The sequence below is a fragment of the Ixodes scapularis genome, unplaced genomic scaffold (assembly GCF_016920785.2).
Source record: "Ixodes scapularis isolate PalLabHiFi unplaced genomic scaffold, ASM1692078v2 PGA_scaffold1__304_contigs__length_218370807, whole genome shotgun sequence".
Taxonomy (NCBI): Eukaryota; Metazoa; Arthropoda; class Arachnida; order Ixodida; family Ixodidae; genus Ixodes; species Ixodes scapularis.
Window position 1 is genome coordinate 148,689,952 of NW_024609846.1, and position 14,425 is coordinate 148,704,376.

The following is a 14,425-nucleotide window of genomic DNA, read 5'->3' on the forward strand; positions in this document are numbered from 1 at the left end:
GCCCGATTGTCCCTAGACAAAAATCTAGGGAAGTGTTTTCCTCGTGTCTCGCCAGTGGCACCAGGGTCTCCGAGGGGACGATGGGTTCGACACTGCTGACACTTCGGGGTCGAAGTGAAAGCTGCTGGTAAACTTCCCAAGGATGGACACGAATCGGACACTTTTTCGACTGTGCAGTTTTCCGGGGTGTAGATAGTCTGCTTACAATACCTCAATCACTTTTAAGCAGCACGTCACGATGAAGCAAATGAAGCTACTTCACCATCCAAAGAGCGTCACCGGTGAGTTGTTGGCAGCAGCGTTATCTCGGACGTTTGTTGACGCTTGCTTGCTGTGGTTTGAGGAATTACCGCGTTGACAACTCTAATGTCGCAAGTGTTTGGTTAATGCATTTAAACAAAGCTTTACGAGTAGTGCTTTTTGATTGATTGTGTGCGTTGTTAAATATTTTTTTCTTCCCACAGATGATCTTATCATCAATTCGAAAGATTTTCCGGGATTGAAGAGCGGAGACATTGTGGAAATCTACCTGCCTGACGACACTTACAGGTTGGCACCTCAGTATACCTGTTGCTATTCTGCGAAAACAACATCAGCAGAATTTGAACATTGCTTACAGAGCTCGAGATGATATCCGCGATGTCGTGGTTTTTCTGCAGTGTTGGGTAAAGTACATCTAAAAGGCACTTGTAAAGTGCAAAGTAAATGAGTACACTGGGTGCAATGTACTTGAAGTAAAGTACTATAAATACAATGTACTTTAAAGGTACAAGTATTTTAATACAATCTTTCATGATGTCCTTTAATTCCCCTATACAGTGATTTTTTAACTTGTATACATTGCCGAGGGGTAATCAGGGGTGCAAGACCTATTTTCAAAAAAAAACAGCGGGGAGTATTTGATAAACTCAAGTGGCCACAGAGTTTGTTATTCTCTGGAAGGGAGCCGAATACAGAAGTCCGTCTTTTGAGTTTGACGCCCCTTGCACTGGATTGTTGCACTTAAGGGGGTTAAATGTACAAGAAGAGAGCATGCCGTCAGCCCCGTAGCTTCCTCAAGCAATCCTCCCGTAGAAAAGTATCCCTAGTTTAACGAAAAAAAACAGTGAGTGTGCAAGCGAGCTGGTGATAATTAATCATAATGTGACACCTGAGATTGGGGAATGCGACAGAAGAGCACACGACAAAACAGCGTGTGACACAACAGCACGGTCAAAACAGCACGCGTCAGAACAGTACAGCGTCAAAACAGCACGGCGACAAAATAGCACGCGACAAAACAGCACAGCGTCAAAACGGCACAGCGACAGAAGAGCACGTGCCAAAACAGCACGGCATCAAAACAGCACAGGGGGGGAAGTTGCAGCGGACCACGCGAAAGCGGCGAAAGGGGAGGAGGGAGTCGCGGCAGGTCACGGGAGAGCAGGGGGGTGGGGTCCACTGGCTAAGCACACCGTTGCAGCACAAGCTTTCGTTATTTTTTTTCTTTTAACGACTAACGACGACTAACAAGCAAACTAGCTTGTTAGTCGTCCCTAGAAATAGCCAGAATATGCACCAGCAGGGGCATCGGTACTCCCCAGGGAGCCTTCATGTATGCATTGAGTATACTCCCCACTCCGAACTTGCTCCCAAGAGAACGGATTCGACAAATTGGCCGTCGACGAGTTGGCTTTTGACGAAATGGCCTAGACCCTTCATTCCTTTACAGTGCCTACTTTGAGACATCCTTTTTTTAACTCCATGCGATGTATTTAGGGTTTAGCCTTTCTGGCTTAAACCGGTAAAAGTATCAAATCTTTTTTTCCAAATTCGGTTTTAACTGGAAAAGGTCAGTAGTTTCTAGGGCGTTTGGAGGCGTGGGTGGGGTAACGTGGCTCATTACTGACCATATGACCACTTCCTTTCGCACTTTTCACCTTGTCTCCGAGATCGGTTCAACTTTCAACAAAAGTTGAACCAGCGCAGTGGTCTTCAGGACGAAATCTGGGTTTTTCACCTGATAGGAATTTGTGTGCCGAATTCTTTGTTCAAAGAAGAGAGTTTAATCGTGAACTCAAGAATGAAAATTAAGGGCATCCGTAAATGCCGCACATTTCTTAACACCTCTAGCTTCCATCTACTAGAGGAGGGCATAAATACGATTGCTTTATTGTTGTTTCTTAGTCTGAGCAAATAGACCCTTTGCAAAAATCCCAAAAGGCCCGCGCGCGCTGCGCGACGAATGATGGGAGTCCTCGGTACGCCCCTCCTCCCGCTACCACGTGGCATACGCGAGCAGGCACAGGTTACCACGGCAACGATTTTTGAGCAGCCTAGTCGGGCGAGCGACGAGCCAACGGCGGCTGCCCCTTTCTCATCCCTCTCCTTTGTACCGGCTCTGTTGTCTGCTGCACCAACGCTTTGTCGAACATGGTCGAAACCTGCCACGGTTGCGGTGCAAACTAAATGGATTCGGTGACACTTTAATACGTGAAGGTAAGTTACGACGAATAACGTATTCAAATAAGTTCACCTGTCACGATCTACTGATACGGTACGCCGCCAACAACGTATGACTGAAACGGCTGCTAATGGTAGCTGCCAAGATGCGCGCGCAGTCGCGGAGGCGCAACGAGAAAGCGCGTGATCTGTAACGAGGGTTCCCAAAATTCTCTGCCGTCGTGGCGCTGTACGTTTTGCAAAGGGTCTATTAACCACCTCTCGCAGCCACGAAAATGGGAGCAGGTGATTGCAAATTTTTGGATTTTGATTTTTCCCTCTTCAACGGAAGTGATCGTAAAGCTTGTGTTTGTCCTGTGTACATATATGAGCCCACGACGATAATGTCAGATCACGATAGGCCCCCAGTGCGTCTTGCAGAACAGGTCGCGTCGGCTGCCACAGACAGCAACCAATAAGAAATCCAGTACCTGGTTTACTCGCTACTCATCTTAAACAAATGCCTTTAAATATTGCCTTTTTGTCAGTGTACTGGTTTTCGTCCATAAACCGAAAAGAACTGAAAAGTTTATGAGTCTACAAACATTCTCCGCAATAAACCGAAAACTTCTGCTTGGAATAAAAACCGAAAAAAGTGTGCCGAATTTCAAACCAATAAAAACCGAAAACGCCAAACCCTGGCTATATTGTCAATGTCCTGTTTTGACGCTGTGCTGTTTCGACACTGTGCTGTATTGACGCCGTGCTGTTTTGGAATGTGCTCTTCTGTCGCAGTGCCGTTTTGACGCTGTGCTGTTTTGTCACGTGCTATTTTGACGTTGTGCTGTTTTGTCACGTGCTGTTTTGTCGTGTGCTGTTCTGTCATGATGCCCTGAGATTGGGGTGTGAAAAAATAAAAGTATCTTTCTACTAGAAGGAAAAGACAAAAGAGAATGTCTCAAAACTTTGTGACGCGTTCTCTTCTGTTGTCTTTTACTTCGACTTGAAAATTAAATTTTTCCATACTACAGTCTCAGGTGCTACATTATGATTAATTTTACTCTCCTGATATTTTAAACCTCCTTGCTTGCGCTGACCGACCGAGAAGTAGCAAGAGTTCACAAAGCTATGGGGAAAGCCGCCTCCAGAACAAACAGAGCAATGCGTCGTCTGCTCAAGTTTCTTGTGAGAGTAGAATATCCCTCTCATTATTTCTTCGGAGCTGACAAAGCATAATTTTGGCATACAAATTTAACAAAATCAAATTTGGGGAATGTACTTTGAAGTTGGGAATTGTACTTTCCTCAGAAAGTACCAGAAAAAAATACTTAAGTAAAGTACAAGTACATACTCGGAGAATGTACTTCAAGTAAAGTACAAGTTTCCTAAACCTACTTGAAGTAGTACTTTAATTAAGTACAATGTACTTAAAGCACTTCCCAACACTGGGTTTTTCAGATCTCTGAGCCCTTATCAATGCCCGTCATTAATTCTACTTGGTTTCTCTTTCAGTCGCTTATTGCTCCAAGTTACAACACTGAAAGAAGACCTCCAGAAAGGTGCTTTCCTTTCCCTTTTTTTTAAAATGTTTTAATGTGTGAAGCAGAAAAAGAAGAACTTTTGGGAGTAGCTATGCCTGTTTCTGGACACAAGTAAATATGTGCCGTAAAATACCGTGCCGGCCACTCCACAATCCACCATTAAATTTTGTAACATTCGGAACATTCGGAAAATACACAAATGACGTATCTTTACATATTGTTGACCTAAGGAGTGCCTATCTTCCAGTTTCAAATGATTATCTCCAAATTTTGTGTGGGTGTGCTTGCTCGGGATTTTGCGGTAATAAATAATGGCGCGTCTCATTTTTACCTCTAGAAAAATAGGAAGTTTCGCGCATTGTTCGTACGTCGTGCGAAGTAGTTCTATTGAGATTTGGTTGTCGGAGGAAGAAACAACGCTTTTGGCATTTGAAACATGAATGTCTTGGTAAGATAACGTATATCTAATCTAGAATGCAACTACTAATTTCTTCATCCTCTACATAAAGGGGAAAATTAGTAATGCCCCGCGAGGACCCGGACTTTCTTTTACTCCGGTTCTCGAGGTGAAAGCGACTATAGACGGAACGATAACAGGTGCAGCAGAGTTCCGTCTGGACGGAACGATAGCAGGCCCAGTAGAGTTATGTCTAGATGGAATGACAGGAAGCTTGTGAGTCCTGTCGGTTCTGTCCCAAGGGTCCAATAAAAAATATTTTCCCTTGACTTGTGCTCAAGCAGCCGGTGCACGGTAGAACACTAGAAGCTCGCACTTGTGTCCACCATTTTGCAAGGATTCTGCAGCTTCCAACAGAGAGCACACTTTCGAAAGGGGTCTATAACAAGTTCTCGGACAACTTTTTGGGATGGCAAGGATGTCTTTTTTTATGGTTATTTACAAGGTGATACCGGGTTCTTACTATGCGGACCTAACTACAAAATGATGCGCCACAATAAAGGAGAAATGCTGTGGAAAGTTGAGACAGGGACTGCCCCTTCATTATGACAATGCATCCAGCCCCAGGTCTTGCGTTGCAGTGGTTGCCATTCCTGAGTAAAGCTTTGGAAATTATATCTACCATATCCACCGTATCTGGCTCGCGGTGACTAGAGACTCTTAAAAACGTTCAGCCTTTCCACTCTCGTGAAGAAGGAAGACCAGCGGACCTGGACTCGATGCACTGCCGCAACGCGCATGTGCCCGTTTCTTGCTTCTTCTCGTACGACACACCGCCGATCGTGGATACGTCTTTGGCAAACGGTGCACGTGACGCCAAACGGGTAATCCACGAACTCCCTCCGGAACCTTACCGTCGCGCCCGGGAACTGTTCAGCCGGCGTGGAGTGCAGTCGTCGCCGGGCCTCGCGCTTGCGCTTGGCCTCCGTGGCGTTGGCTCGCCGGCGCCTTTTACATCGCTGGTTCTGTTCTCAGCGGAGGCTTTCCAGGCGAGCGATGTGCTCTTCTATGGCAAGGGAATCTGAGGCGCTCGACGCAGTGGAAGTCAAGGCGACAGCGGCTTTGCGGCGGTTGCAGACCCATTCGCGCTGCTGCGTACGTCGCCGCTCCTTCCGCAGCCAGCCTTCTTTCCCAGAAAGAGCGCGCGGCCGACCCATCCTAAGTCCAAACCGAAACTGATAAGAGCGCAGGAAACAGCGAGCAAAACAGACGAGGACGAAGTAACACACGTGACGAGCGTTGCGCTCGTTACGTGTGCTTCTTCTTTGTCGTCTGTTTTTCGCGCTGTTTCCTACGATGAATTCCCGCCAACACGCCCAACTATCCATTCCTCTATGATAGCTGAAAAAGTTGCCGCCATCTACGAGCGACGGTGGAAACCAGACTGGTTGTGTGCTTGCCGCCGTCGCTTATAGAAGGCGGTGGCTGTCCAGGTCGGTTTGTGTCGACAGGCGTTTGATACCGGACACAATCCTGGGGAACCTAGCCCTTAACAGCTCCACTGTAAAAAAAATGAAGGAAACATGTGCATGAGAGGAGATTTTTAATGCATATATGAGCTAATAGAGGCTGGGGGATGTGTTGTTTGCAGAGATTGGACAAACCTTTTTTCAGGAAGCTGTAGAAATGTTATAGGATTGTTGGGACAAATGCATTTGACACAAAGAAGACTACATTGAAAATAACATAGGAACATTGCCAGTTGTTAATCCGGAAATGGGTCAGGGGTGGAGCATAGGGATCAACCCTGGTGTATGCTGGACGGAGCTTCAGTGGCGCGTTTCTCTTCCGTCTGGACAGAACTTTAGCGGCGACTATAGTTCCACCTGGATGGAACTCTACAGGGTTCGCTAACTTTCCGTTTGGATAGAACTCTAGTGGTGACTATTGGTTCTGTCTCAACGGAACTAGAGTTACATCTGGACGGAACTCTACTGGTGAATATTGATCAGTCTCGCCAAAACCCTAACCACAGCCAATAAATGATAAAAAAAAAAAAAATTTTTTTTTAAAGGACCTTTACATTATAGCAATCAGAAGTTGGTTGATTGACAACTGTTTATTGATACACTCGTTCAGCAGCTGGTTGAACTGGGATACACTCATTTATCAGTGGTCAGTTGATTGACACACTCGTCTGTCAACCCCTCTCAACTAGGCGTGGAAGGTTTCCTTACTGGTCTCTTGCAGGTGTCTTTGTCTCTTACTGTGACACACATGTCCACCCGCTCTAACATATCCTTTGCATTCAGTAGTATGCTTTCATATTTTGGAATTTGAGGACATAAACTATATATACCTCATTTTAAATCGAAATGCAAAGGTTCTTGCTTTTTGCATAATTACAAATAAATAGCGAAAAGATCTCCCCTGCTGTTTTCATGCTGTGCCAGGAGACATACATTCTCAGATTCCTTGTGGCACTTTATATACTGCTTTTTTTCTTCTCCACAGGATGATGAAGATATTTCATAAAATCGGAGATAAGGTCCCCTTGCAATTCTAAAGCTCTTAGTCAAAACACTTGAAGGTTTTTTCCAAGCATCCTCCTTCTCGAAAAGGTGGAGGTGACTTAAAGGGGGACTTTGGCGTTTTTTTCATAGTCCCCGACTTGCCTGAAAAATCTCTGAACACACCAACAAACATCGCTGATATATTCAGCCATATATTGTGCGAAAATACATTTTTTGCAAAGTTTTTGAATTTACTATTTTCGTCCTCAGCATGTTTTTTTAAAGTGAAAGTCTCTTCTGGCAACAATGAAAAAGTGATGTCACTGTAGACCTTGCTCCCAACTGATTACAAGCAGTTTCACAATGTCAAATGAATGCTTTGAAAGCTCGCTCCACCAGCACGAAACAAATGCTCGGAATAGTCCATTTTTGGACTGCCCGCTCGACCTGCAAGTCTGCCTTCCACTGACGCCACAGCACTGAAGAGCGCGGGTATATTTGAAGTTTGATTTTGCAGTACAAAATAGCATACTGGAAGGAGTAAAGACCGGGAATTCAGAAAATATAGTTAGTTGGGGTAGGTTAAAACAATTGCCGGAGTACCCCATTACTTGGATTAAGTATTTAAGTTGGAGTGCTAAATAGCATATTCCGTGACAAGCTAAAAAAATTGTTTTAGAAAAGCATATATAAACATATATTTCTTAAAAAAAAATTTGTGCAATATTTACGTTTTTAGATGCACTAAAGCTGGGAGCACATGGTCCGTCTAGGCCCCACTCCTAAATCAGTGGCCCCACCCGTTGCAACTGGATTGGCTTGGCTGCTCGTCTGAACACGCTCGCATGCCTAGTGTCTCCCTATCGCGACGCTCTGTGCCTCTACGGTGACCACCCGTCCACCCGTCCTGCGACTCGCAGGACTGTCCCGCATTGAGGGCTCGTGTCTCGCATCCCGCAAGGAATACCAAGATCTTCAAAATGTCCCGCATTTCACACTGTCGTAAAATTCACTATGCAACTTATGGCGCTGCCGAACAACGGGGCACGGGGAAGTGCGGATGTCGCTGGTAATCATGTAAATCGCGGTGGTACGCCATTTTTTATCCAGACACTGCTGGAAGCGATTGTCGTTCTTGCAGGAGAACCGACACTCATGCGCTGTTGCACCTCTCCCCTTGGTGGCAAAATTTTGGAAGTGAAAATGGCTCGCCAAAAGTTGAAAAATAAGTAATTGTAATTATTTTCAAATCATGTTGGTCAGGGCAAAAGGTTTGTTGTAGAAAGCTTTTTTTTAGTGAAGGCAGCCACACGAGGCAAAAAGCCTACAACTCACAGTGGTAAAAAAAAAACAAAAAAAACATGATGTCCTAAATTTGTGTAGGAGCACGTTGGTAAAATTAAGCATCAGCAGGAAACAGTAAGCCAACATAAAATTTACTGTTCTTTCCTTTGGATGCGATAGGGTCTGCTGCAATTGATTTTTATGTTTTCAACATAGACACTTTTAATAAAATGTTTGGCATTAAAATTAAAAAAAAAAAAAAAATATCACAGGCAGCAAAAATTATTCTAGCTTAATTGCCGCTACTCAATTTGAAGGTGTATTAATAGGCTTTTGAACTGCACAGGATACTAAATACGTTAGCAAGACCACATTTCGTGGTGTGCATGTTGATAAATTTCCTTTTCTTTTTGTTGCCGCAGTCGTGGTACCGTCCTTCCCTTCTTCGGAAAAGGCTATCTCGGGATATTTTTGGAAATTATAATCACTCTATCTAGATTATTTGTTTCTAAAAGATATGTATATTGTGAATAAAAGTATTGCCCTTTTAGGGCACGGAGAAACAATTTTACCATGAACATTTCACGCATCAATCCTCTCTCCAACCGACGAGAGCTGAGAAACGGTGCTTAGCTAGCTAAGAAACCTTTCATTATGGGCGGGGGCCTAGAGCAGGGCTAACCTCCCCCTAAATTGTGTCCAACAGCGTAAAAATTGCAAAAGAAAAATGTTTCTTTCTTCTATAGAAAAATTTGCAAGTATTTTTCAGAACTCAGTAGATGCTTTGCCTCCTGCACGTGCTCGTTGCCTTGAGCCGGGCTTTATCTGCACGTGCGACGAGTTTTATTGAAGTCAGAAAGGTCGCGCTGAAGCTGGAGCACCTACAAAGTTCTTATACTGTCACCGACTTTAAATAACGACTGGTGAAAGGATGCCTAAGATGATAAGTTACTCCCAAAAATTGGCAGCCACCTTTATCTCCAAAGTTCTACAATGCATGAAATACAACATCTAAGGTGCAGTCGTTTAAAACTGTTCAGAAGACTTTACACCGTCAGTGCAGGGAGTGAAGAAGGACCTTTATTTTTATGAATTTCTCTGGTAATACCTACATGGAGCGGGAAAACTGTGTGCATAGGTCACGTGGCATTAAATTTCTCTCCAAATTTAGCGGGGAAAGTGAATAGGTGTACAGGTAGTACAGGTCACGTTAAGTCAATTTTCCCGCTACATTTAGCAGGGGAGCTGAATTGCTGTATACATTACGTGATGTCGGGTCACGTGACATCAGTTGACGTTGCGTGACCTGAGCACCAATTTAGTTTCCCTGCTAAATTTAGCGGGAAATACGTGGACGGGCTGATTGAGGGCCAAAATTTCATGACCGGGGTTCTTTTCAAAAGCATTTCGTTCTATAAAAGTGTTTGAGATGCAGAAAATTCAGGGGAGTATTCACCTGTATAACATTAACCCGGATTCTAGATTAACACATCGCGCATCGAGAGAACTCAGATACGTTAGCGCTAATCAGTTTGAAGTGCCCAAATGTAATATTGACGCTTATAGGTTTTCTTTTTCCCCTAAAACTGTAAAAAACTGGAATGATCTCCCACAAAATATATTGTCATTGGACTGTTTAGATGGTTTTGAGAGCGCCCTTTTGAATATGACTGGTTTGGAATGATAAATAGTAGTTAAATATTTTTTTAGAAATTTTGTTAAAGATTTCGAGTGCTGAGAATTCATTTTGTTGAGTGCTATATAATATATTGAATGTTTGTGCTATTTCAGCCCCTTTATTTTAAGTGAATGTCGCTGAATGTGTACTGTATTGTAGTCCTGATGTTGTATGTTTCAGTGCTCTTCTATACCCCACACCTGTTAAAGCCCCATACTTGGGGTGAACAGTATTCATAAATAAATAAATAAATAAAACTATGTGACAAGTCTGCTATCATGGCAGTTACAGCAGGATTGACCAGTGAAAACTCACAAATGCTGCATTGCTGTTTCAGACTCTATCAGTGTAGAGCAAAGCCTTGCTACTACCTTCCAACTGAAGCCCTATTCTGATGTCATTGTCAATGTGGTTAATCCAAAGGTTGGTTCATTATCCCTAGTCTTCTGCCTGGCACTTTTACTGTTCCACTATTTGAAAGAGTCACTTGTTGCGTATGTGGTTTGCAATGTTGTATACACTTTTGTTTCTTTTCCCTAAAAGAGAACTTATTGATACAGTCTGGAACCACGTGTATGTGCTTCTTATCAAGGCCGCTTGGACTTGTTCTAGCTTCCACTATTTCAACACATTTTCTAACATGTCAGAACATACGTGGAGAATTTCCTATTTTCCCAAGGGTGGGGGAGGGGGTGGAGGAAGATGAAAGGAAGGAAGTTTGAGGAAAGGAAGAAGCATCATTGGGTCTTTTTCTTTGGAGGAGGCGAAAAACATGTAAACAAAAACTACACACTCCTCTGCTCTCTGGCAGTCCGTCTGCTTCCTCCCCTCTTACCCTCGTTTTCCGTGCCCTTTGCCCTTTGTTTCTGGACTGTCGTGTTTTCTCGTGAAAGCATGTAGAGACGTTTCTTGCGAGCAGGGGGCCCTTTGTCGCAGCGCTTGCTCGGGCGGCGCTTGCAGGAATGAAAAACAAAAACGGCGCCGCGGAAAGACTCGCTCAATGTCCGAGCGTTGGCGGAAGTTTGAGACGATACATGCAAGACATGTTTTGATACAAGAGAGATGCAGTCCGACGCAAATGCCAACTCCCAGCGTTTGCATAGATCTAGAAAACAGGTTGCGCTGTGCTAGCAAAACAGAACCTTCCATACCATTCTGCTTCTGAAGTGGCATCTGGGTCTCCACGTCGGCACATCGCGAATGCCAATGCCACAGGTGGTCCCTGCGGAGGTGACGCTGGCAGATTAAATGCAAATGGAAAATGGCGTGACATCTCGCGCTGAAAATCTTGAAACATTTGCTAGTCATTATATGGCTGTGACGAGCTTGATGAATTGTAGTTCATTATTTCCGGCGGGCAATCGCGACGGCATCCTGGCCACTTCTGACGCCGAGCAAAGCAGGCTCGAGTAGGGCTTGAATGACGTCAGACGTTCTATAAACACCAGCACACGGTTACTGTAACCCTTTGCTGATGTTTATGTAACGTCTCACGTCGCGACAAGATGGTGGACCAGTAAAGTTGCAAGTTAGTTTCGGTTTAGTTTTTTTTCATGTTCCTATACAATTAAAAACGATTTATGGACTTTCGAAGAAATGTATTTGCTGCTCTAGGCTCATTTTTCTGTGCTCTTTCAGGAAATATGTTTACTAGTTAAAAACATTGAAATTGATGCCGGAGCTCTCCCCTTTATGGTGCCAGTGACTACAGTGGAATCTCAATAATTCAAACCCTCTTAATTCAAACTCGCGCGTAATTCGAACGAACATGCAGGTCCCGTCCTATGTGTTACTAGGAAGGAAACTCCTGGTTATTCAAACTTTGCATTATTCAAACAAAGTGCTGGTCCCCCTCGGGTCCAAGTTAACGAGATTCCACTGTATAATGGCCTACTTTTCCTCTTTGGATATTGGTGTCCCAGACAACAATTTTGGATCTCCGCCTTGTCTGCATACCATGTCTCCACCTGCAGGTTGTGGCTTTGGACTCGGTGGAGCTCATTTTCAAGGACCACTATCTGGCACGAAGCGACATGTGGCGCTGGAAGCAGGCAATGGTTAGTGACGCATGCCCCTGATCCTGCTCGATCATCGCATATTATTTGTTCGAGCCTGGGTTTAGAACAAGCGATGTCATTTCAGGTCAACACATGCGTGTACCCAAAGAAACCCATCGTCATTCACTCGGCCAGCCGGTGAGGCACTCCTTATTTTTGTCGGTTGACTGGCGGAAAGCTCAGCGGTGCGAGGCTGGCATAAATTTCCAAGTTTTGAACAAGGTCAAAACTTTGAAAACATCTTGTGTTTTATGGGATTTCTACAGTATTGGTTTTGTCGTAATGTTTTTGTACTTCTTGTGTTTTTCTGTTTATTGCTCGAACCTTTTAGCTTTAACTAAAGCACACAATAAGAGATAGTTGGCAGCTAGACACAATAGACTTGTTCTAAAATTCGAAGTGCCCCATTGCGGTGAAATGCCACACGGTGCACTTTGGGAACTGTAGTTGGCTGCTCAGTTTCGGTTTCGATTAAGCAGCTTCGGTTCGTGCTATTGCGCCTTTACCGAATGCGCTGCTTGCATTTTCGATTATTTGACTGCGCACGAATGTGCAATACCGAGGCACTTTTCTTGGTTCCCAACATGCCGGATATTGTGCGTGATTATGCAAACGTAGTAAGACATGGCTTAGTCACCTCACCCCACGGTTGTATCTTTGAGCTCAATTTTAATAATCCTGTCTAAAAAACCGGTGAACCACAATAGAATTTTGATCACTCTGAGCCCTACAGATATTTTGTTTGCCAGACGTCCGCTTCTTGTTACTTCATTGGGCAAGAAACGGGCCGCATCCTCACTAAGAGCCTCAAAGTGGAGCCAATGTGGGCGCATGAACTTTTAAGCAATAAATTCGACCTTACTAGGGCACAAAAGTTACTATGAAGTCTTCCTCGTGTCATCGTATATCTCCCACTCAAATTTTATGCTGATTGGAGATTAAGTTTTCGCAAACGATGAAATTGGCTAGCTACAGCAAAGGCCCCAACAAGCGTCCCCTACTCCTCGCTAAGCCTTTTTGGACAATCTTTTACGACGTCCAAGATCTGTGTCTGATATTATCTCGGCATACTCAGTCAGGAAGAAAACAGACACATAATAAATCTTATGGCCATTAGTAACGGCCAAATACACTTTGAATCTTTTAGCTCGTTTGGCGCACCACATAGGGTTTCATGCCCGTATACATGCCGTCCAGCAAAAGGTGCTACATTCTTCACGCAAGTGCTTGACGGTGGCTTTCTTAAAAACTTTTTGTATGTGCGAATGTGCCCATATGATTCCAGGATAACTTGATGCACATACGTGATATTGAATTAGTAAAATGCAAGCGGGTGGGGACTTCACTTCGTGCAGTGTCGCGGGCCAGTACAGGTAAGAGAATAAGAAGTGTGTTCAATTTTAGCTTTTCACTGGCGTCTCAGAGTTTCAGCTCGCATGCTCAGGCGTATTAAGAAAAACAGTAATTGCAAAAAGGTAATTTCGTCATGGACGCGCAAGATAAGTAACAAACTTGCTGACCATCAACACCAATGTGAAGGTGCGAGCTCGGTGTACGCATACTTATTGATTGTTACTCAAGATCCCCGAGCTTAGCAGCGTCGAGATTCCCAGCACTGGCTCGTCCACATACCTTAAAAGGCTAACAGAAAGGCTCGAGCACAAAAATATAACAAGCATGTGTCAAGACATATTTTATGTATGGTTCGGGCTTGTTCTAAAGCTTCGAGGTCTAGCCATTTAGGTCAGTTTAGAGACCAAAAACGATGCGCTTGGGACTAGGAAACACGAGACAATGGCTTTTAATAGTCCACGCTTTGTGTGTGATCTTTTGTTGACGTGTCGATCGAAACCGAAACAATGCCACTTTCTTGCCTGGCCAGTTAGTTCCCAGAGTGCAACGTGCACAGTGTTGCATGCAGGGATTTATGGAAACAGTCTATTGAAACCATGGGTGTTTGCAAAACGTTTTTGAGAGGCGGTGCAACCCTATTTGTAATAGAATTTCTTATAGGGAAGGACCAGGTGCTGTCCAGTGTTGCGAAAAAGCGTCCTCTATCCTTTAAACTTAGCAGACAGTGGTCATGTCACCACCTCTGGTGGTGTAATCACGCTGACGTCGTAGCGCGACCGCCGTCATGCTGATAACATAGCACCATTCGCTACGTTCGGCGGGCAGTGTCTCGCCTGCCAAATTTAGCCAAATTTCGTTGATTCGGTGCATCTCAAACCCTGGTGGCCATTGCAATAGGGTCACCGATGCGGTAGGGGTACTTCACGGGTGACAGCTTGCTCATTAGCTGGCATAAGGAATCGCGGGATCATAATGGCAACTAATGGCTTCGTCGTTCGAAGTCGCAGTAGATGAGCCTCAACACACAGTGATGGAAGTGCTGCACCATTTGCGCCCAATTGCTTCAAGGAGACTCGGCTACATCTCGCTCCAAAGTGCCATTTTTGCTAAGCATTTTGCCAAGGTTGAACGGAAGATGGTACAAGTATGTATTTCACAGTGTCTCTATTTCACCGTATACT

The 14,425-nt window shown here is 44.4% G+C and overlaps 1 protein-coding gene across 1 annotated transcript in view; it reads left to right on the forward strand.

Annotated features, from left to right (window-relative positions):
* The first annotated feature begins 66 nt into the window (after nt 1-66).
* LOC8035038 (GATOR complex protein Iml1) overlaps nt 67-14,425 on the forward strand; it is a 106,721-nt gene continuing 92,362 nt past the window's right edge. Inside the window, exons 1-6 of the mRNA XM_040214760.3 lie at nt 67-281; nt 465-549; nt 3,934-3,980; nt 10,172-10,257; nt 11,808-11,891; nt 11,977-12,029. Of these exons, the coding sequence (XP_040070694.1) occupies nt 239-281; nt 465-549; nt 3,934-3,980; nt 10,172-10,257; nt 11,808-11,891; nt 11,977-12,029 (398 nt within the window). The 5' untranslated portion in view covers nt 67-238. The remainder of the gene's footprint in view (nt 282-464; nt 550-3,933; nt 3,981-10,171; nt 10,258-11,807; nt 11,892-11,976; nt 12,030-14,425) is intronic.